Source organism: Somniosus microcephalus, chromosome 8 (assembly GCF_052327205.1).
Source record: "Somniosus microcephalus isolate GS21.2 chromosome 8, FLI_Smic_1.0, whole genome shotgun sequence".
Classification (NCBI taxonomy): domain Eukaryota; kingdom Metazoa; phylum Chordata; class Chondrichthyes; order Squaliformes; family Somniosidae; genus Somniosus; species Somniosus microcephalus.
In genome coordinates, this window is record NC_140994.1 from 190,286,973 (window position 1) to 190,308,850 (window position 21,878).

Genomic DNA, 21,878 nt, shown 5'->3' on the forward strand with positions numbered 1-21,878 from the left:
TCACTATCTTCCTCCTTAACTTCAACGTCAGCATCGTGCCCCTCTTTTATGAATACAGCTGCAAAGTATTCATTCAGTACCTCACCCACATCCTCCGCCTCCACACATAGATCACCATTTTGGTCCCTGATAGGCCCTACTCTTTCCTGAGTTATCCTCTTGCTCTTTATGTAATTATAAAATATCTTTGGGTTTTCTTTGATTCTACTTGCCAGTATTTTTTCATGCCCTCTTTTTGCTTTCCTAATTTCCTTCTTAATTTCACCCCTACACTTTCTATACTCTTCTAGACTTTCTGCAGTATTGAACTCACAATATCGGATACAGGCTTCCCTTTTTTGCCGTATCTTACCCTGTATGCAGCTAGTCATCCAGGAGGCTCTAAATTTGGCAGTTCTACCCTTTTTCTTTGTGGGAACATGTTCACCCTGAACTCCATGTATCTCCCTCTTGAATCTTGAATGCCTCCCACTGCTCTGACACTCATTTTTTGGGGGGGGGGGGTGGGGGGGCGGCGGTTCGGTTCACATTTGGATTAGCAAAGGAACACCTTGGACTGGACACCACAACTATTTCCTGTTCCTCAGCTGGCAGCTGCACCTTCAACAAAAGTGTGCCATGCAGCTTAGGCACCATGAAGCCCTGATGCCCACAAGCATACCATTTATGAGTCTGCACCTAAGAGAACTTTGTTACCCAATGAAGGCTCTGCAACCTGCCCAGCTGATACCTCATTTTCACAGGAAAAGTGAAGAGATTGCCCCTTGCAAGCATAGTGACGATCACTTCCCCAGTACATGCGCACACTGCAGACTGCCTGAATTGATAAATATCTCCAGGGGTTGCTCAGAAGGATCTGGTAGCATGAAGGATCCATGGTGCAGTAATCTTCACTTCTACAGGAAGTGTCTTTAATCAAGATGTGTGCAAAAGATGGCATGACTCTGTGGCAGTTTGTCTTGGGTAGCAGAGGCAGTGAAGAAAGGTCCCCTCTGACATATCCAGGTACAAGTCCGGAAGATTGATAGGTGTACCAAAACACCTATCTTTACTTGTAGGCCCCTCGTGAATGATCTTCAGCTCAGTTATGCAGTGGGTTCAGAATCCCCAAAGAAATACTGCTATTGTGGCGGAGCCACCAAAGGACTCAGAGCATTTGTACATAATTCCTTTAACAGCATTGTAGTTATAACCTGTGTCTGTACCTTTAATTACTCTGTTTAACTGTACTATGTCTAGTTACCTTTACAGCGCGGTTTTAACGTGATGACATCATGCCGTTAGTCACGTGACCTCACAATGGCGGGAAGAACGTGATGACGTCATCCAACGGATCAGCCCAACTGTCCTCGTGGAGTCTCCACAGAGAACAGACCAACTGTCAATATGTTCCAGCAGTTTCCAGTCTAAACCAGTTTAATTTCATTAAAATTGTTTGTTTTAATTGCCCGAGTCAAACTCAGCCTTTTCGCTAGGAACCTCCGTTCCTACATTGGTGACCCCGAATTCTACGAACGTTTTTTCGTGGAAGATTTCGTCATGGATACGAACGCCGTGACTCTGAAACTGCCACAATTCTGGGAGCAGCAGCCAGCCACCTGGTTTATTCAGGCTGAAGCTCAATTTGCAATTCGGAACATCGTCGCGGATTCGACCCAGTATTACTACGTGGTCTCCGCCCTCGACAGCGCCACAGCCTCGCGGATCATCAGTCTCCTCGGTAGCCCACCAGATGACGGCAAGTACGATACTCTAAAGGCGCAGTTGCTCCATGTCTTTGGCCTCTCGAAGTCGGAGTGCGCTCGCAGACTTCTTGCTATGCCCGGCCTCGGGGACTCCAAACCGTCTGAGCTCATGAGCCAGATGCTCACGCTTTTTGGTGCCGAACCGCAATGTTTTCTCTTTAGAGAATTGTTCCTGTCAGCTTCCAGAACCGGTACAAACTGCCTTAGCCTGCTCTGCGATCACAGACTGCGCTGAACTCGCGGCAGAAGCTGACAAAATATTCACGGTAACCCAACAATGCTGTGCAGCCACGAGGCACCCAACCCCCACAGACGCGACTCCAGCTCCTCAGGCGGTGGGCTGGTGCTGCTACCACGCACGTTTTGGCGCGAAAGCCAGACGCTGCCGTCCTCCCTGCAGTTTTTCGCCCAAAACACAAACAACAACAAATCTCCCGCGGTGTTTTTCGCGAAGGAGGACCGGGTCTAAAGGGCACACCGCGGCCGCGATGTCCGTTGGATCGTCAGGGAAGCTCCTTCACATCACAGACTCATCAGGTCGTCGTTTTCTCTGTGACACCGGCTCGCAATGCAGTATCCTCCCCGCGTCGAGGCTGGACCTCCAAACCGGGGCCCACGGCCTTCCCCTTGAGGCAGCTAATGGTGCGGCCATTCGTATCTTCGGAAAGCGGTGGGTCCAACTGAGCTTCGGCGGTCGGCACTTCTTTTGGGAATTCGTCACGGCCAAAGTCTCGCAGGCCATCCTGGGGGCGGATTTCCTTTGTGCGAACGGGTTCCTCATCGACGTCCGGCACTGCCGTCTCATCAATGCAGCCACGTTCAATTCGATCCCCTGCCACCGCAGCACCGCCGTGTAGTGGTCCGTCGCCTGTGCGTACCCATCGTCAGATAAATTCACTCATCTCCTCTGGGAGTTCCCGGAGCTCACCAGACCAACATTTTCTTCCTCGGTCACTAAGCATGGTGTGGAGCACCATATCAACATGACGGGTTCCCCGGTTTACGCACGGGCCCGAAGGCTGGAACCCAGCAAGCTCGCGGCGGCAAAGGCAGAGTTTGACACAATGGAGCGGCTCCACATCATGCCGAAGCCCGGTGGCAGTTGGCACCCCTGCGGTGACTACCGACGTCTGAACAACACTACTACCCCCGATCGGTACCCGATCCCACATATACAAGATTTCTCGGCCCATTTGGCGGGAAAGTCCATTTTTTCTAAGGTCGACCTCGTCCACGGTTATCACCAGGTCCCCGTTCATCCGCAGGACGTTCCAAAAACCGCTGTTATCACACCGTTTGGGCTTTTCGAGTTCCTGAGAATGCCATTCGGTTTAAAGAACGCAGCACAGGCTTTCCAGCGGCTTATGGACTCTGTGCTCCGTGATCTCCCGTTCATTTTCGTCTATCTTGACGACATCCTCATCGCCAGTGCTAGCGAGGAGGAGCACATCGGGCATCTTCGTACTCTCTTCACACGCCTTAGCCAGCATGGCTTAATCATCAACCCGGCCAAGTGCCAGTTTGGCCTGCAAACCATCGACTTTCTGGGACACCGTATCACCTCGGATGGCGCTGTCCCTCTAGCAACGAAGGTGGAAGCCGTCACGTCTTTTCCACGCCCGCAGACCGTCAGGGCTCTCCAGGAGTTCCTGGGAATGGTAAATTTCCACCACCGTTTCGTCCCCAAGGCGGCTCTACTTATGCAACTTTTGTACAAGGTCCTCAAGGGCAAATCTGGCAAAGACACAGTCGGCTGGACAATCGAAATGGACCAGGCTTTCGGGAACACCAAGAGGGCCTTGGCTGATGCAACCATGTTGGCGCACCCTCTTCCAGGCGCCACCATTGCCCTTACTATGGACGCGTCCGACTATGCCATCGGGGCAGTGCACGAGCAATGGGTCAATGGCACGTGGCAACCACTGGCGTTTTTCAGCCGTCAGCTGAGAAAAAACAAAAGAAAATACAGCACATTTGACCGGGAGCTACTGGCACTTTTCCTGGCCATCCGTCATTTCAGGTTTTTGTTAGAGGGACGTCCCTTCACGGCTTTTGTCGACAACAAGCTGCTTACCTTCGCAATGTCGAAGACCACAGCTCCGTGGTCGGCTCGTCAGCAACGTCACCTGACGTACGTTTCAGAGTTCACGACGGACATTCAACATGTGTCTGGTAAGGACAACCTCGTGGCGGATTGTCTCTCCCACGCGACGGTCCAGGCAGTTCATCTCGGTATTGATTACGCTCGCATGGCTGAGGATCAGATTTCGGACCCAGAGGTTCAAGCGTACAGATCCGTCCCGTCGGGTTTTCAACTGGCCGACGTCAGCTTTCAGGCTGCGGGCACAACGCTCCATTGCGATGTCTCCATGGGCATTCCTCGACCCATCGTACCAGCCGCGTGGCGCCGAACGGTTTTCGACGCGATACACGGGTTGTCGCACCCGGGTATGCGGACTTCACAGCGTCTTATGTCAACAAAGTTCAACTGGAAAGGTATGCACCTGGACGTCCGGGACTGGGCCAACACCTGAGTGGTCTGCCAGAAGACCAAAGTCCAGCGACATGTCAAGGCACCACTAGCTCCGTTCGTTGTTCCGGAGCGTCGTTTTGACCACGTGCACGTGGACCTCGTTGGGCCGCTGCTACCTTCCCGTGGTTTTACTCATCTCCTCACCGTGGTGGACCGCACCACCAGGTGGCCAGAGGCAATTCCTTTGGTTTCCACCACCTCGGCGGACGTCGCTAGAGCCTTCATCTCCTGCTGGGTCGCTCGGTTCAACGTACCGGCAGACATCTCCTCCGATCGCGGGCCACAGTTTACCTCGGAGCTTCGGAACGCTGTAGCTCAGGGGCTCGGCGCCAAACTTCATCACACCACCGCCTATCATCCACAGGCTAACGGCCTGTGCGAGCGATTCCACAGGTCGCTCAAAGCCGCCTTACGGGCCAGTCTTCAAGGCGCAGGATGGGTGGACAGGCTTCCTTGGGTCTCGTTAGGTCTTCGCACGGCGCCCAAGGACGATCTCCAATCTTCTTCAGTGGAGTTAGTTTACGGCCAGCCACTCAGAGTTCCTGGTGATTTTCTTCCTTCTTCCACGGAGCCATGGTCCGCCTCTCAGCAGCTCGTCTGCCACCAGGAAGCAGCCCAGTGTTTCGTCCCGGTGCCTACTTCCAACCACGGCCTGCAGAATTCCCACGTACCGGTGGAGCTAAAGAGCGCCGAATACGTCTTCATCCGTCATGATGCTCACCAGGACCTGCTCAAGCCTCCTTACACTGGTCCCTTCCGAGTCATCAAACCAGGAGACAAATCTTTTGCTGTCGACGTCGGCGGTAAACCAGATCACATTTCGGTGGACCGCCTGAAGCCGGCTCATTTAGACTTAGACAGCCCAGTCGTCATCGCTCAGCCACCAAAGCGTGGCCGCCCGCCCGCAACCGCAGTGCCGCTCCGACGGCTTCCGCCCGCCAGTTCAATTTCACCCGCCGCACCAGCTCAGCCACAGTCGCCAGCTAGCTCGACCACCGGTCATCAACTTCCTCTGCCTGGCTATCGAAGTCGATCGGACAGACTGGTCAGACCGCCTCCTCGTCTCACGTTTTCTGTTAAAGACAATTCTGGGGGGCGCAAACTGGCGGAGCCACCAAAGGACTCAGAGCATTTGTACATAATTCCTTTAACAGCATTGTAGTTATAACCTGTGTCTGTACCTTTAATTACTCTGTTTTACTGTACTATGTCTAGTTACCTTTACAGCGCGGTTTTAACGCGATGACGTCATGCCGTTAGTCACGTGACCTCACAATGGCGGGAAGAACGTGATGACGTGATCCAACGGATCAGCCCAACTGTCCTCGTGGAGTCTCCAGAGAGAACAGACCAACTGTCAACGTGTTCCAGCAGTTTCCAGTCTAAACCAGTTTTGTTTCATTAAAATTGTTTGTTTTAATTGCCCGAGTCAAACTCAGTCTTTTCGCTAGGAACCTCCATTCCTACACTATCACCTTTTTGCAAGGTGCAACGTCAAAGCCACAGTAATCAACAATAATGGAAACAAGTAATGGGAGGGAAAAAACCCGAAAGATGCAAAAATTAAGGATTACCCAACAAAAGTAACTAATGCAAAGAGCAAAATGCAGCAAAGGTTCCAGGGAAAAGTTTAAAATTTACCTTCTTACTTTAAAAAGCCTGCTACAGCAGGTGAGGTCCCAGGACTCCTGTTGTGCTTACTCATTATAAGCGAGGGCTACACTTTAGGCACAGCCTCATCCGAAGATGTAATATTTGGCATGGGACAGTTAATTATTACAGTTAAATATTAAAATGAGGCCATGCATGCCAGTGGCGCAGCCACATTATTTTTTCGCCCATATCATCCAATGGAAAAGTGGGGGACATGCAAAGTCGGTCGACCAATTTTCCAAGCCACGCCCATCACACATAAGGTCCCACACTGCCAGCTGGGCTTCATAAAATTTACCCCAATATGCAGTTTTGGCAGAGCCTTCAGCCGCATCGGCCCTATTCTATGGAATTCCCTCTCTAAACCACTCTACATCACTTGCCTTTAAAATCTTCTTTAAAAAAACCTCTTTTCGACTCAAGCTTTCTCTCACATCTCCTAAATTTCCCACCATAGCTCTGCGTCAATTTATTTGCTCCTTTTATCAATTTCTTTGATACTATTTTTGTTCTCACTAAGACACTTAGAAAATGTCCCTATGTTTGTTGGTGCTATGTAAAACTTAAAGTGGGACTTCAAGGAGGCAAAAAATGTAACTGGCTTGCAATTTGGGAGGGCAGCTTTTTGTTTTTATTTTACTGATGCAGACACAATCCTGAAGGTAGAGGAGCACAATCTCATTTTAGCTGTTGTCTCTGAAATTTGGGAAACACTCAATAACAATACCAGTTAGGACACACTAACAGCTATGGGGAAACAAAGTGTTTGGGGGCGATTTTGCCAGCCCTGGGGAGGCGGGACTGCAGGGAAAATGGCAGAATCTGGGGGCAGGTACCCCATCCTGCCCCCAACCCGCTTCCGTGCCATCTTCCCAGGAGGCGGGTACCCGACCCGCGCCGGGTCCTGTCTCCTCGAGGCGGGAAGGGGATTAGTGGCAATTAACTGCCTGTTAACAGGTAGTTAACAGGCAGTTTTTTGGCTAATCCCTATTTTGAACCCTGAAGTGTGGGCTTCCCGACGGCTGCGAACCTCGTCAGGGTCAGCGAGGCGGGCCGTCGGTCTGCTGGGGTCGGAGGGGCCGAGATGTCCAGTGTGCAGGTGAGTGATGGGTACATGTGTGCAGAGGTAAGTGTGTGAGGTGTGTGTAAAATGTTTTAATAAGTTTTACTTACCTTTACTTCTTCCTGCAGGCTTCCTCCCTTCAGGTCTCGGGAGTCCCTCAGCTCACCGGCACAGAAAGCAGAATGGCCGCTGAACTGACATAAGCTGCAGCCTTCTGCTTTCTGCTCAGGAAGGCTTTCTAATTGAATCTTGAGTAAAGACTCAACTTAGAAGACAGATTGTCAGTGTTTGACAGCTTCACAGAGCTGTCAAACGATGACATTTCATCTGTCAAAAACTCTTGACAGATGAAATGTCACTCGCTGACATCACCTGTAACTGGCTTTCCCTTAATTGGCCTGCTAAGCCTGCTGGGTGGGCTTAACAAGGTCAATCAAGGGAAAATAGCGTGGGTTGGCCACAAGTCGATGGAGGCAGGACTAAAACCCAACAAATGGGAGTCCCTCCTCCAAAAGCTCCCCATTGACAAAATCCAGCACTTTATCTAAAAAAAAAAGTAAATTTATAGATTTACAAATAAATCTAGAGACTGTGTTTAGGCCATCATCGATTATGTTTTTTTGGAAAAGGTCTGAATTAATTTCACTCTAGAACTTGCACAGAATAATGTGAAAAGCATTCCTACCAGGTGACGTGGACAGTTGTGTAAGTATCGTCTCTGCTTTAGCCCCAAGTACCGATTGTGGTGTAGGATAATTCTGTTGAATATTCAGATAGTTTCTACGTTGCCATCTCTTCTGTACAGTACTGCCTGTTTTACACTGCTGTGATTCTGTTTGTTGTGCTGAAATTTCTACAGCTATGGGCAGAGCCGCTTCTACTGCTGGTATGGGCTGGGGACATTCCATTGCTGGAGTAGACAGAACCTCTGTTGCAGGAGAGAAATTTAATTGTTCCTTTGCAGGTAAGGGCAGGGATAGATCTTCTGCAATCATGGAGTGGGACTGTTGTGCTGCAAGTATGGATTGGGACTGCTCCGCTGCAGGTGTGGACTGGCATTGCTCCGTTGCATGAATGGACTGGGATTGCTCCCCTGCTGGCATGGACTGGGATTGTTCCCCTGCTGGCATGAACTGGGATTGTTCGCCTGCAGACACAGATTGGAATTTCTCCACTGCAGTCGTGGACTGAGAATTTTCTGTTGCATGCATGGCCTGGGATTTTTGCGTTGCAGGCACAGACTGGTAATTTTTTGTTGGAGGCGGGAACTGGGATTTCTCCATTGCAAGCATGGGCTGGCGTTTCGCCATTGCAGGCATGGGCTGGGGTTTCGCCACTGCAGGCATGGGCTGGCGTTTCGCCACTGCAGGCATGGGCTGGGGTTTCGCCACTGCAGGCATGGGCTGGCGTTTCGCCACTGCAGGCATGGGCTGGCGTTTCTCCACTGCAGGCATGGACTGGCGTTTCTCCACTGCAGGCATGGACTGGCGTTTCTCCACTGCAGGCATGGACTGGCGTTTCTCCACTGCAGGCATGGACTGGGGTTTCGCCACTGCAGGCATGGACTGGGGTTTCGCCACTGCAGGCATGGACTGGGGTTTCGCCACTGCAGGCATGGACTGGGGTTTCGCCACTGCAGGCATGGACTGGGGTTTCGCCACTGCAGGCATGGACTGGGGTTTCGCCACTGCAGGCATGGACTGGGGTTTCGCCACTGCAGGCATGGACTGGGGTTTCGCCACTGCAGGCATGGACTGGGGTTTCGCCACTGCAGGCATGGACTGGGGTTTCGCCACTGCAGGCATGGACTGGGGTTTCGCCACTGCAGGCATGGACTGGGGTTTCGCCACTGCAGCCATGGACTGGGGTTTCGCCACTGCAGCCATGGACTGGGGTTTCGCCACTGCAGGCATGGACTGGGGTTTCGCCACTGCAGGCATGGGCTGGCGTCTCTCCACTGCAGGCATGGGCTGGCGTCTCTCCACTGCAGGCATGGGCTGGCGTCTCTCCACTGCAGGCATGGGCTGGCGTCTCTCCACTGCAGGCATGGGCTGGCGTCTCTCCACTGCAGGCATGGGCTGGCGTCTCTCCACTGCAGGCATGGGCTGGCGTCTCTCCACTGCAGGCATGGGCTGGCGTCTCTCCACTGCAGGCATGGACTGGCGTCTCTCCACTGCAGGCATGGACTGGCGTCTCTCCACTGCAGGCATGGACTGGCGTCTCTCCACTGCAGGCATGGACTGGCGTCTCTCCACTGCAGGCATGGACTGGCGTCTCTCCACTGCAGGCATGGACTGGCGTTTCTCCACTGCAGGCATGGACTGGCGTTTCTCCACTGCAGGCATGGACTGGTGTCTCTCCACTGCAGGCATGGACTGGCGTCTCTCCACTGCAGGCATGGACTGGCGTCTCTCCACTGCAGGCATGGACTGGCGTCTCTCCACTGCAGGCATGGACTGGGATCTCTCCACTGCAGGCATGGACTGGGATCTCTCCACTGCAGGCATGGACTGGCGTTTTTCCACTGCAGGCATGGACTGGGATCTCTTCACTGCAGGCATGGACTGGCGTTTCTCCACTACAGGCATGGACTGGCGTTTCTCCACTACAGGCATGGACTGGGATCTCTCCACTGCAGGCATGGACTGGGATCTCTCCACTGCAGGCATGGACTGGGACCTCTCCACTGCAGGCATGGACTGGGATCTCTCCACTGCAGGCATGGACTGGGATCTCTCCACTGCAGGCGTGAACAAACATTGTTTCACTGTAAGTGTGGACATAGCTGGTTTTGCTGTAGATGTAGAGAGAGCTAGCTGTGCTATAGGGGAGGATAGACCTTGGACTGCAACAGGCATGGGCAAGTCTTGGCATAGTACAGATGTCGATATGACGGAGTCTACTACAGGTATAGATGGGGCTGTACTTCTTGTAGGGGATGTCAGTGGATGATTCAAATTCTTTTTGTGCCGCCGTCTCTTTGATTCAGTATTGCAACTTCTGGACTGCTGTGATTCTGTTTGATGGGTTGTTTTTTCTAAATACTCTGTTGTGCCCTGTGAAATAAAATACAAAGAAATGGTTATTGTGTTGGAAGGGTTAAAGAGATATAAAATTGCATACAACATGCAAACAGAAAGTACAGAATATATTGCGACCAGCGAACATGACAGTAGTTTCTGCTTTTGGTATAACATCAACATTTTGCTGGCCAGCTCTGCAATTAAGACACTACAGGAAACTTTCTGGTATCCGGCACTGACGGGACCGAGCTGGTGCCGTACCATCAAAACTGCCGTAGAAACCAGCGCTAATGTTAAAACATACGGAGCTTTTGAGCTCCGTGTGAATCAACAAACCCTGTTGCTTAGCAACAGCTTCAAAACAGTCGGCCGCAGCTTAAAAGCGTCTCTGTAGCTATGCAACAGCTTCAGCTAGACCTTGCAGAGCCTGACTGGGAAAAAAAAGCAACGAGAAGTAAAAAAAACTTATAGGAAACGGCTCCTGAATTTTGCCGGTAGATAGAGCTTTCCGGACATTTAACCTCCGGTTAAACGAAAGTTTCCTGTACTTTGTTATTCAACCAACAAATATTTCCTTTTCACACTTATAGTTCCTCATTAAGAAACCTAACCCTATCCCTCACTTTTCTCCAACTATCATCTCATCCCCAGCCTTCTTTTTTTCTCCACATTCCTGTAATGTGCGTTAATCCTCTCCTGCCATTCTTTGAGATAGTCCAACCTGGCTTTCACCCCACACAAAGCACTAAGGCTGCACTGGCCAAAGGAACAACAACTTGCATTTATATAGTGCATTTAACGTAATAAAACGTCCCACGGCGCTTCACAGGCACGTTATCAAACAAAATTTGACACCGAGCCACAAAAGGTGATATTAGAGAAGATGAGGCAGGTTTTAAGGAGCTTCTTAGAGGAGGAAAGAGGCGGAGATGTTAAGGGAGGAAATTCCAGAGCTCAGGGCCTAGGCAGCTGAATTCACGGCTGTCAATGGCGGAGCGATTAAAATCAGGGATGCGCAAGAAGCTAGAATTGGAGGAGTGCAGATATCTTGGAGGGTTGTAGGGCTGGAGGCAGTTACAGAGGCCATGGAAGGATTTGAAAACAAGGATGAGAATTTTAAAATCAAGGCATTGCTCAATCGGGAGTGAATGTAGGTCAGCGAGCACAGTGGTTATGGGTGAATAGGACTTGCTGCGAGTTAGGATATGGGCAGTGACGTAAGAAAACTCACTAAGCACTTGGTTGAGTATAAAACAAGGCTTTAATCAACTGTTTCACAACCATGAGATTCTAGTTACATCACTAGTTCCTGGTTACAAAAACATCTTGGGCAAGCTGGGCCCACGCCCGAGTATTTATACTCCTTGGACGGCGCCACCAGCTGGCCGCCCAGTATTATTTCATGAGTCATTTCTTCATGAACGATAAGATTTATGACAGGCAGCAGAGTTTTGGATGAGCTCAAGTTTATGTAGGGTGGAAGATGGGGGGCCAGGAAGGAATGCGTTGTAATAATCAAGTTTAGAGGTAACAAAGGCATGGATGAGAGTTTCAGCAGCAGATGAGCTGAGGCAGGGACGGAGTCGGACAATGTTACGGAGGTGGAAGTAGGCGGTCTTAGCGATGACGCGGCTATGTGGTTTGAAGCACATCTCCGGGTCAAATAAGACACCAATATTGTGAGCAGTCTGGTTCAGCCTCAGACAGTTGCCAGGGAGAGGGATGGAGGAATGGAGTTTGTTGGGGGGGGGAGAGGGGGACACAAAGACAATGTCTTCAGTCTTCCTAATATTAAATTGGAGGAAATCTCTGCTCATCCAGTACTGGATGTCGGACAAGCAGTCTGACAATTTAGAGACAGTGGAGGGATCGACAGAGGTGGTGGTGAAGTAGAGCTGGGTGTTGTCAGCGTACATATGGAACCTGATGTTATGTTTTCAGATGATTCCACCGGTGGGCAGCATGTAGATGAGAAATTGGAGAGGGTCAAGGATGGAGCCTTGGGGTCTCCAGAGGTAACAGTGCTGAAGCAAATTGGGGATGCGCAAGAGGCCAGAATTAGAGGAGCTCAGATATCTTGTAAGGCTGTAGGAAGTTACAATCCAATGAAGGGATTTGAAAATAAGGATGAGAATTTTTAAATTAAGGAGTTGCTGTACCAGGAGCCAATGTAGGTCAGAGATCACAGGGGTAATGTATGAATGGGACTTGGTAAGAGTTAGGATATGGGCAGCCAAATTTTGGATACAGGTACAGTAATTAAAAAAAAGACTTGCATTTATATAGCGCCTTTCATGACTTCCGGACGTCCCAAAGCACTTTACTGCCAATGAAGTACTTTTTGAAGTGTAGTCACTGTTGTAATGTAGGAATCATTAAGTCTACAATCATTGGACAACACCTTAACAGTCAATTAAATTTCAGCATACAGTACACTGAGGTACTAATTTGCAGGATATATGAATTTTGAACTGCCACTGTATCTGACTGCAAACTAGACATGTACATGAGATGAAGTTCCCTAAATTGAAAGTATCAGACCAGGAGTTCTTCATCTATCACCAGCACAGTTCTAAATAAGCTTAGAGTCCACACTAACAAAACTTGAACACTGGAGTTCTGTCATTGTATCTGAGTTTCCAATAAGCAGGTTTCATACATCAGACAGGTATGCATGTGCAGGTATGGAAAATGACTATAATGGGCCAGACAGTCAAAATGCTCAGCTTCTCTGATACTTTACAATGATCCACCTTGTATTGTAATATCACCAAATGGGATTCTTTCAACACAGTCCATCCCCGTTGAAATTTTTCCACACATGTCTATAAAGAATACAGCTTCCTCCATTGGCAGTATATCAATTCCAATAACATTTCAATATATTCTGCAGGTCTCAGATTTTTTCCACGGTTATTTAGCTTCAAACCTTTGGAATTTTTCAATCACAATGTGGAAGACTACTTAAATACTCAGTACGATCACCAACATAGTTTTTCTTTCCTCATAGCCAGTACATCTACAATCAATCAGACCATCGTACAGTATTGGTAAAAAGATAATGGAACCATTATCACTTTGCTTATCTGCAACACCAGGTGAATAAGGATAGGTGGAGGTCAGTAGTCTTGCATGGAGAAAATAATTTATAAAAGAGATTATAAAGAAGGAAAATATATCTTGTCCTTAGAATAACCTTCAATGTGGTTTGAGTTGGGTAGTGAGTTGATTAGGATCTTCAGTTATTTGTTATACTAAGTATGATTGTAATATGATGTAAATGTAATGAGTTCAGTATGCTCCATCTCAGTAGTACCTACTATATATCACAATATATAAGAAATTAAAAAAAATAAGTCGAATGTGGTCCCAAGGACCTTTTCTCACACTAAAACATAACAGGAGACTAGACCAAAATGGCTAAATAAAACAAACACAGTATTGTGGAGTGTTATGTCATTGTTGAAAATTTTGACTGATGCGGACGTATTACCACTGAGATGTATGAGATCAAATAACTGTTATTTGTGAGTATGCACTCACCCTATATTTAGGATAACTATAAAAGTTAGAGCAAGTTAATATATACTAGTGAATGAAGCATCAGTGTCGGTATAGATACAATACTTGTGGGGATAGATTCAACAAATGAGCAGTGATTTGTGTGGATATTGGGATTCAATTTTGGATTAATTTTAGTAGATGGAAAATCATGCAATGCATGCTGACCGCTGCAACTAATTCCTGATATGTGCTCCTACATAGTATTACACAGCATTTACAGCACAGAACCAGGCAATTTGGCCCAACAGGTCCATGCCAGTATTTATGCTCCACATGAGCCTCCTCCCACCCTACGTCATTTAACCCCATCAACATATCCTTCTATTCCTTTCTTCTTCAAGTGTTTATCTAGCTTCTCCTTAAATGCATCTATGCTAGTCACCTCAACTACTCCATGTGGTAGCAAGTTCCACATTCTAACCACTCTCTGAGTAAAGAAATTTCTTCTGAATTCCTGATTGGATTTATTAATGACTATCTTATATTTATGGCCCCTAGTTCTGGTCTCCCCCACAAGTGGATACATCTTCTCTATGGATACCCTATCAAACCCTTTCATAATCTTAAAGACCTCTATCAGGTCACCCCTCAGTCTTCTCTTTTCTAGAGAAAAGAGCCACAGCGTGTTCCAGGCTTTCCTGATAGTTATAACCTCTCAGTTCTGGTATCATTCTAGTAAATCTTTTTTGCACCATCTCCAGTGCCTCTATATCTTTTTTATAATATAGAGCCCAGAACTCAGTTCAGAGTACTCCCAAGTATTGTCTAACCAAGGTTTTATACAAGTTTAACATAATGTCCCTGCTTTTCAATTCTATTCCTCTAGAAATGAATCCCAGTGCTTTGTTTGGCCTTATTTCTGGCCGTATTAACCTGCATTGCTGCTTTTAGTGATTTGTGTATTTGTACCCCTAGATCCTTCTGCTCCTCCACCCCATTTAGACACTTATTTTCCAAGCAGTATGTGGCTTCCTTATTCTTTCTACCAAAACGTACCACCTCACTTATCTATACTGAAGTTCATTTGCCAAATTACACGCCCATTATGTAAGCTTATTAAGGTCTTCCTGTATTTTCACAGTGCTCCTTTGTATTAACTACACCCCCAATTTGGTGTAATCAGCAAATTTTGAAATTGTACTTCCGATTCCCAAGTCCAAATCATTTATGTAAATGGAGAACAACAGTGGTCCCAGCACTAATCCCTGTGGAACACCACTTCCCACCTTTTGCCAGTCTGAGTAACTACCTTTAACCCCTACTCTCTGTTTTCTATTTTGTCGCCAGCTTGCTATCCATTCTGCTACTTGTCTCCTGACTCCACATGTTCTTACCTTTGTCCTGTCACACAAAGCTCTACGCCGGGATGATTAATTCCTAAAATCTACCCATGATGCCAAAAACAATCCAAAAACCCAAAGATGACAGCATACCTGATGTAAAAGTTGAAGGCATGGTTTCAGTTTCTTTTTTGAGATAAACAACTGCTCATAATCTTCTGTTGATTCCAGCAGTTTTTTGCTGGGTTTCCTTTGGCGTTTGCCTTCAGTAATAACTGTAATCATATAAATGTGAATGAAAGTTGTATTTATAAAAACCACATGGACACAATAAAATGTTACAGCATTCCCAAAAATTGGGGTATACTACTAGAAATATTATTTTAATGGCAGCAGTTAGGAACTAAAGTGGCCTAAAATAATTTTTTTGACACAAGAGAAACGAGTACCGTGCTTAGAACTTCTCAGTGCAGTTTTCAGTCCTTATTTTCTGCTTTCAAAGAAGTTTCCTGTATACCTTTTTATTTTTGTTGCATTCTTTTTAAGGCACATTTCTTTGTCACAGAAAGTTTGTCCACAGATTTATTCCCACCATTGTGATAAATTGTAGTTAGAAATCTACATCTCTATCTCTAGTTAGTCTTTCCTTTTTTCCCCTCATTTCTTTTGCTGTAATCTCTGATCTACAAATGCTGATCTCTAATGTAAAAAAACGATATAGGGCTGCTTACATTTAGCTGCAAATTCTAACTGGTGCTTAAAATACAGTAGCAAATGAGAAAAAAGGCTGCATTTCCTCCAGAAAAGGAAGAAATGCTTGTAGCAATAATCTTTTGTATCCTATTTTACATGGCTTCCTTTTGAATTCTCTTAGAAGCAAGGTTCATTCTGTGGCACTGGACGCTAAACATTACATTAGTGGTTTTCAGTTAGAGACGTAAACCAGATGCTTACTTAGGTAGAGCAGTCTACTGCTCTTAAGTTAAAGTTGCTTAGATTGAAATACCTGCTACAGTACTTTGATTTTTCTTTTACATTAAAAAGATACTGTAGGAATTGACGAATTCCTAACTAATAACGGAGATCGACTCGAGAGCCATTAAACAGGTTTTTAATGCAGGAATCAACTAATTCCAACAACTAAGGAGATTGACACAAGAGAGCCATGAAACAGGTCTTTACTCAACGGAGGTGCCATGAGGACTGCCTGGGCAGCCCCGTGGATTGCGATGTGACGTCATCGCGTTTGCCCGCGCTCTTAAAGGGGCCACGCCCCGTACATGCAAACTCTATATACAAAACCCAGTAATGCCTAACACAATAGTACAGGTTTAGGCTGGTGTTAGAACATCGTTAAAGGGAATTATATACAATTAGCCAGAGTCATTCAGTGGTTCCGCCACAATACCATTTTAACTAATACTGCGGATGCTGGAAATCTGAAATAACAACAGAAAGTGCTGGAAACACTCATCAGGTCAGGCAGCATCAAAGAGGGGAGAAACAGAGTCAACGTTTCGGGTCAAACCCTTCATCAGAACTGGAAAAGGTTAGGGAGGAGAGATTTTTAAGCAGGGGCAGGGAGGAGGGGGGAAAAGAACAAAGGGAACGGAAGGCAGGAGAGATTGAATGACAAACGGGATGATAGTGCAAGGCAAAAGGTAATGGGACAAGTTAAGAAACAAAAGATGGCTCTAGATGATGTGTGGATGATGATGGCAGCAACATTAACAGCTACCATGTGAGGAAACAAGAGGAAAAAAAGAACTACAGGGGCCAATTTATAGTCTGAAATTGCTGAACTCAATGTTCAGTCCAGAAGGCTGTAAAGTGCCTAATAGAAAGATGAGGTGCTGTTCTTTGAGCTTACGTTGAGCTTCTTTGGAATAATGCAAGAGGCCAAGGGCGGACAGATCAGAGTGGGAGTGGAGGGGAGAATTGAAGTGACAGGCGACCAGAAGCTCGGGGTCACGCTTGCGGACTGAACGGGGGTGTTCCGCAATGTGGTCATCCAATCTGCGTTTGGTCTTCCCAATGTAGAGGAGACCGCATCGTGAGCAGCGAATACAGTATACTAAATTGTAAGTACAAGCAAATCGCTGTTTCACCTGGAAGGGGTGTTTGGAGTCCTGAACAGTGGGGAGGAGGTAAAAGGGCAGGTGTTGCATCTCCTGCACTTGCATGGGAAGGTGGTGGGCAAAGGGGAAGGGGTATTGGGGGAGTTGGAGGACCAGTTAACTAAGTTGCTTAATTTGAAGTACTGAATAATTCAATTTTTGTGCAAAAAAAGGGGCTTTGAATTAACAGGAGTAGAATGTACCCAAAAAGGACCTTTCGCCATATCCCTTAATACTTGGAAAATATTAAGGGATTATGAAAAAAGGACAGGGGATCGGGATTAAAAAAGGAGCTTGTTCCCTTTTGGAAAACAACCAAAAGTCTGATAAAAGAGCCATCAACAACTTGCATTTATATAGCGCCTTTAAAGTAGTAAAACGTCTCAAGGCGCTTCACAGGAGCGTTATCAACCAAAATTTGATACCGAGCCCACATAAGGAGCTATTAGGACAGGTGACCCCAAGCTTGATCAAAGAGGTAGGTTTTGAGGAGTGTCTTAAAGGAGGAGAGGTAGTGAGGCAGAGAGGTTTATGGGGGGAATTCCAGAGCTTAGAGCCTAGGCAGCTGAAGGCATGGTTACCAATGGTGGGGCGATGGAAATAGGGGATGCACAAGACCGAATACTTGGAGGAGAGCAGACATCTCGGAGGGTTGTAGGGCCAGAGTAGGTTACAGAGATGGGGAACAAAAACTGAAGAACAGGGGTAAGCTGTTCAGTCCATTGCCACTACTCCACTATTTTGTTAGTCATGACAGCTATTTATTGTTTGTCATATCTCTTAAAACTTCCCAAATAAGTATCTATCTGCATCCATGGGTTTCTGGGCAGTGCATTTCACATTTGTGTGCAGATATTTTTCTTGGGTTTTCATTTAATTGACTTAGTTCTAACTTTATTAAAATTGAAGATTGTAAATATTTAAGAACAGCTAGAATATCAGAATCTACAGGATTCCATTTGTTATCCTGGCAACAATGGAATCAGAAAATACATTTTCTACCATAAATATTTAAATATTATTTGATATAGGAAAATGAGCAATGCTCCACTTAAGCGCTCAGGGATCCCACACAGCAGGCTTGTTGGCTTTTCAATGCAAAAACCGCGCATGCGCACTATTTTGAATGAGTTGCGCGGAGTAAAAAAAAATTACAGGGAACACTGAACATGAGCAGCCCCTCAAGCCTGTTCCGCCATTTAATGAGATCATGGCTGATCTTAACTCCATCCACCTGCCTTGGCTCCATATCCTTTTATACCCTTGGCTAACAAAAATCTATCAATCACAGATTTAAAAATATTAATTGAGCTAGCATCTGCTGCTTTCTGTGGGAGAGATCCACACTTCTCCGGATCCACAGATCACCGGGTAGCACGGTGGCATAGTGGTTAGCACTGTTGCCTCACAGCGCCAGAGACCCGGGTTCGAATCCGGCCTCGGGCGACTGTCTGTGTGGAGTTTGCACATTCTCCCCGTGTTTGCGTGGGTTTTCTCCGGGTGCTCCGGTTTCCTCCCACAGTCCAAAGATGTGCGGGTTAGGTTGATTGGCTATGATAAATTGACCCTTAGTGTTAGGGGGATTAAATACGTGGGGTTACAGGGATAGGGTGGGATATGTGTTGGTGTAGGGGTTACGGGGATTGGGTGGGATATGTGTCGGTGCAGGCTCGATGGGCTGAAATGGCCTCTATCTGCACTGTGGGGTTTCTGTGATTCTATCACCCTTTGCGTGAAGAAGTGTTTCCTAATGTCTCTCCTGAATGGCCTGTCTCTGATTTTAAGGTTATGTCCCCTTGTCATAGACTTCCCCCACCAGAAGAAAAACTCTCTCTCTATCTACCCTATGAATTCCTTTAAAAATTCTAAAAACCTTAATCAAATCACCCTTCTAGATTCCAGGGAATACAAGCCTAGTTTGTGTAATCTCTCCTCATAATCTAGCCCTTGGAGCCCTGGTAACATTCTGGTGAATCCCTGTTGCACTCCTTCCAAGGCCAATATATCCTTTTTAAGGTGTGGTGCCCATAACTGCACACAGTACTCCAGATGTGGTCTAACCAGGGCTTTGTATAGCAAAACTTCTTCCCTTTTATATTATTTCCATTAGCCTTTTTGATTTTTTTTGTACCTAACAACCACATTTTAGTTATCTGTGTACACGGACCACTAAATCTCTTTGAACCTCCACTGTTCCTAGCTTTTCACCATTTAAAAAATATTCGATTTTATCCTTTCTTGGTCCAAAATGGATGACCTCACACTTACCTGCATTGAAATCCATCTGCCACAGTTTTGCCCACTCACTTAATCTATCAATGGCTCTTTTTAATTTTATGCTCCTGTCTACACTACTTACTATGCCACCAATCTTTGTGTCATCAGCAAACTGGCTCTCTATTGTGTTGTCTAAGTCATTAATATAGTGAATAGTTGAGGCCCCAGCACAGATCCTTGTGAGACACCACGAGTCATTTCCAATTCGAGTACATACCCATTATGCCTACTCTCTGTCTTCTACCACCTAGCCAATCTCCTAACCAGGTCAATAATTTGCCATCAATTCCATGAGCTTTAATTTTAGCTAACAGTCTCTTAAGTGAACCTTATCAAATGCCTTTTGAAAGTCCATATAAACTACATCCATAGACATTCCCCATCTACTACTTTAGTTACTTCCTCAAAAAATTCAATGAGGTTCGTTAGACATGAAATACCCTTTACAAATCCATGTTCACTCTCTCTAAATCAGCTCAGACTTCTCTAAGTGCTCAGTCACTCTTTCCTTAATTACAGATTCCAATAATTTCCCCACAACAGATGTTAGACTAACGGGTCTATAATTTCCTGGTTACTCTCACCTTTCTTAAATAATGGAGCTACATTTACAATTTTACAATATAAAGGGGCAATTCCTGAATCGAGAGTGTTTTGGAAGACTATGGCTAAAGCATCTGCAATTTCCTCACCTATTTCCCTTAAAACCCTAGGGTGGAAACCATCAGGTCCTGGGGATTTGTCAGTCTTTAGTGCCATTATTTTTTCTAGTACTGTTTTCTTGCTTGCGTTAACTTTATTGAGTTCCAGTCTTTGATTCATTATTAGTTTCCCTGGAATGTCAGGTATATTATCCTCTTCTACTGTGAAGACTGACAGAAAGTAATTATTCAACAAGTCTGCCGTTTCCTTATTTTCATTTGCAATATTACTGCATCTGTTTTTAAAAGGGCCCACATTACCCTTGACCAATGTTCCCTTTATTTTTTTTGTACTGAGCGGGCCACGAACTCCTTTGAGCACGACCTCTTCGTCTGTGAGCAAATTTTAAAACAACAACGACAGCAACAACAACCACAAAGCATATATACAATAATGCCACCCCACTGTCTCAAATCACGAGACAATCAGACAAGGTTCTATACAAGTTTAACATAACTTCTCTGCTTTTGAATTCTATTCCTCTAAAAATGAACCCCAGTGCTTTATTTGCACTTTTATGGCTTTTTTAACCTGCGTTGCTACTTTTAATGATTTGTGACTCTATACCCCTAGATCCCTTTGCACCTCTACCCCATTTAGATTCCAAGGAGTAGGTAGCTTCCTTATTCCTCCTACTAAAATGCACCACCTCACACTTATCTATATTGAAATTCATTTGTCATTTACATGCCCATTCTGCAAGTTTGTTTATGGTAGAATTAGTTAAAAGCTTTTAGTTCGTCAGGTACAAACTATTTTTTTTTTTTTTTTTATAATTACTTGCCAGAAATGACTGGGATATAAAAGAACTGCATAATAATGCATTAACACTTCAGAAACGTCACTCAGTAACACGTTATGCATTGACAAACAAACAATCCAATGAGCTGAAAGAGGCATATCTATTCATGCAATTTGTATTAACTTTAAAGTTTTCAATGTATTAGCCCATCCCTCATGTCACTATAGCAATGGCTGCACAAGCAGCAGGAGCAGCGGCTTTCCTATGGAGCGGACGTGCTGTACGTCCAGATACGTCATTAGAATATTAATCGCAATTCAACCAGACAACCAACAAATATAAAGTGCTGTAGTTCTTTAGTTCACAGTATTAAAAAGAATTGAAGAAGAACAGGTATCTGTATTTTCAACTTCAATCACTTCCATTAATAAACCTTGTCTTCTTGAACCAGCAGCACCCCCCCCCCCCCCCCACCATGTAACATGTCAGAAACGCAGCACTTATTCACAAGTACAGAAAAACACGCACGCAATTTGTGTCACCGAATTAAAAACAAAAAGCAGGAAAAGCTGTGATTTAACAAATAAACATTCATCTTTCTTCCTGGACAGAAGAACCAATCAGACTGACTTGGCAATGTTGACTAATATGTTGACATAAAGATGTTAATTTACGAATTTCGCTTCTAATGTTTTTCTCTCAAACATTCGCCACAACATTAATCCCTGCTCTTATAACGAAAAATGTTGAATTATTTTAGGTACTTCCCAATTAAACAGTGGGAAACAAACTTCATTGTACTCTCAATTTTTTATCTCCTATTTCAAACATTTATACCAAATCAAAATTGTACATTATCAGTTTAATCGAAGTATTTTCTGTGTCTTTCTCAATGAACAAATAGTAGTTTCTTCTAAAGTAGCTTCCTGCAATTTTTATACATCATTACATAACTCGTGTTTCTACTAACACTCCACTAAACGTTTAAGAGGAAATCTATATTTACATTATTCCTGGGACTTATTAGGACTATAGAATGACAGACAAAATAAAATTGTTTGTGTTTTTGCCCTTTTTTGGTTCTCTTTCTAAAAGTCTTAATGATATATTTTTTAAAGTCAATAAAAAGTAATATGTATCTCCTACAAATCCTCCCCGCCCTCCCCCTCCTCAACAGCA

At 45.7% G+C, this 21,878-nt stretch overlaps 1 protein-coding gene across 3 annotated transcripts in view; it reads right to left on the minus strand.

The window, feature by feature from the left end:
• The window catches only part of LOC147113976 (uncharacterized), a 288,093-nt gene that overhangs the window by 151,088 nt on the left and 115,127 nt on the right, over nucleotides 1–21,878 (minus strand). For all 3 annotated transcript variants that reach the window (XM_085995438.1, XM_085995439.1, XM_085995440.1), the window contains 2 exons: nucleotides 15,015–15,136; nucleotides 7,680–10,050 (listed from right to left, as the gene is read on the minus strand). In XM_085995438.1, coding sequence (XP_085851564.1) covers nucleotides 7,680–10,050; nucleotides 15,015–15,136 — 2,493 coding nt within the window. The remainder of the gene's footprint in view (nucleotides 1–7,679; nucleotides 10,051–15,014; nucleotides 15,137–21,878) is intronic.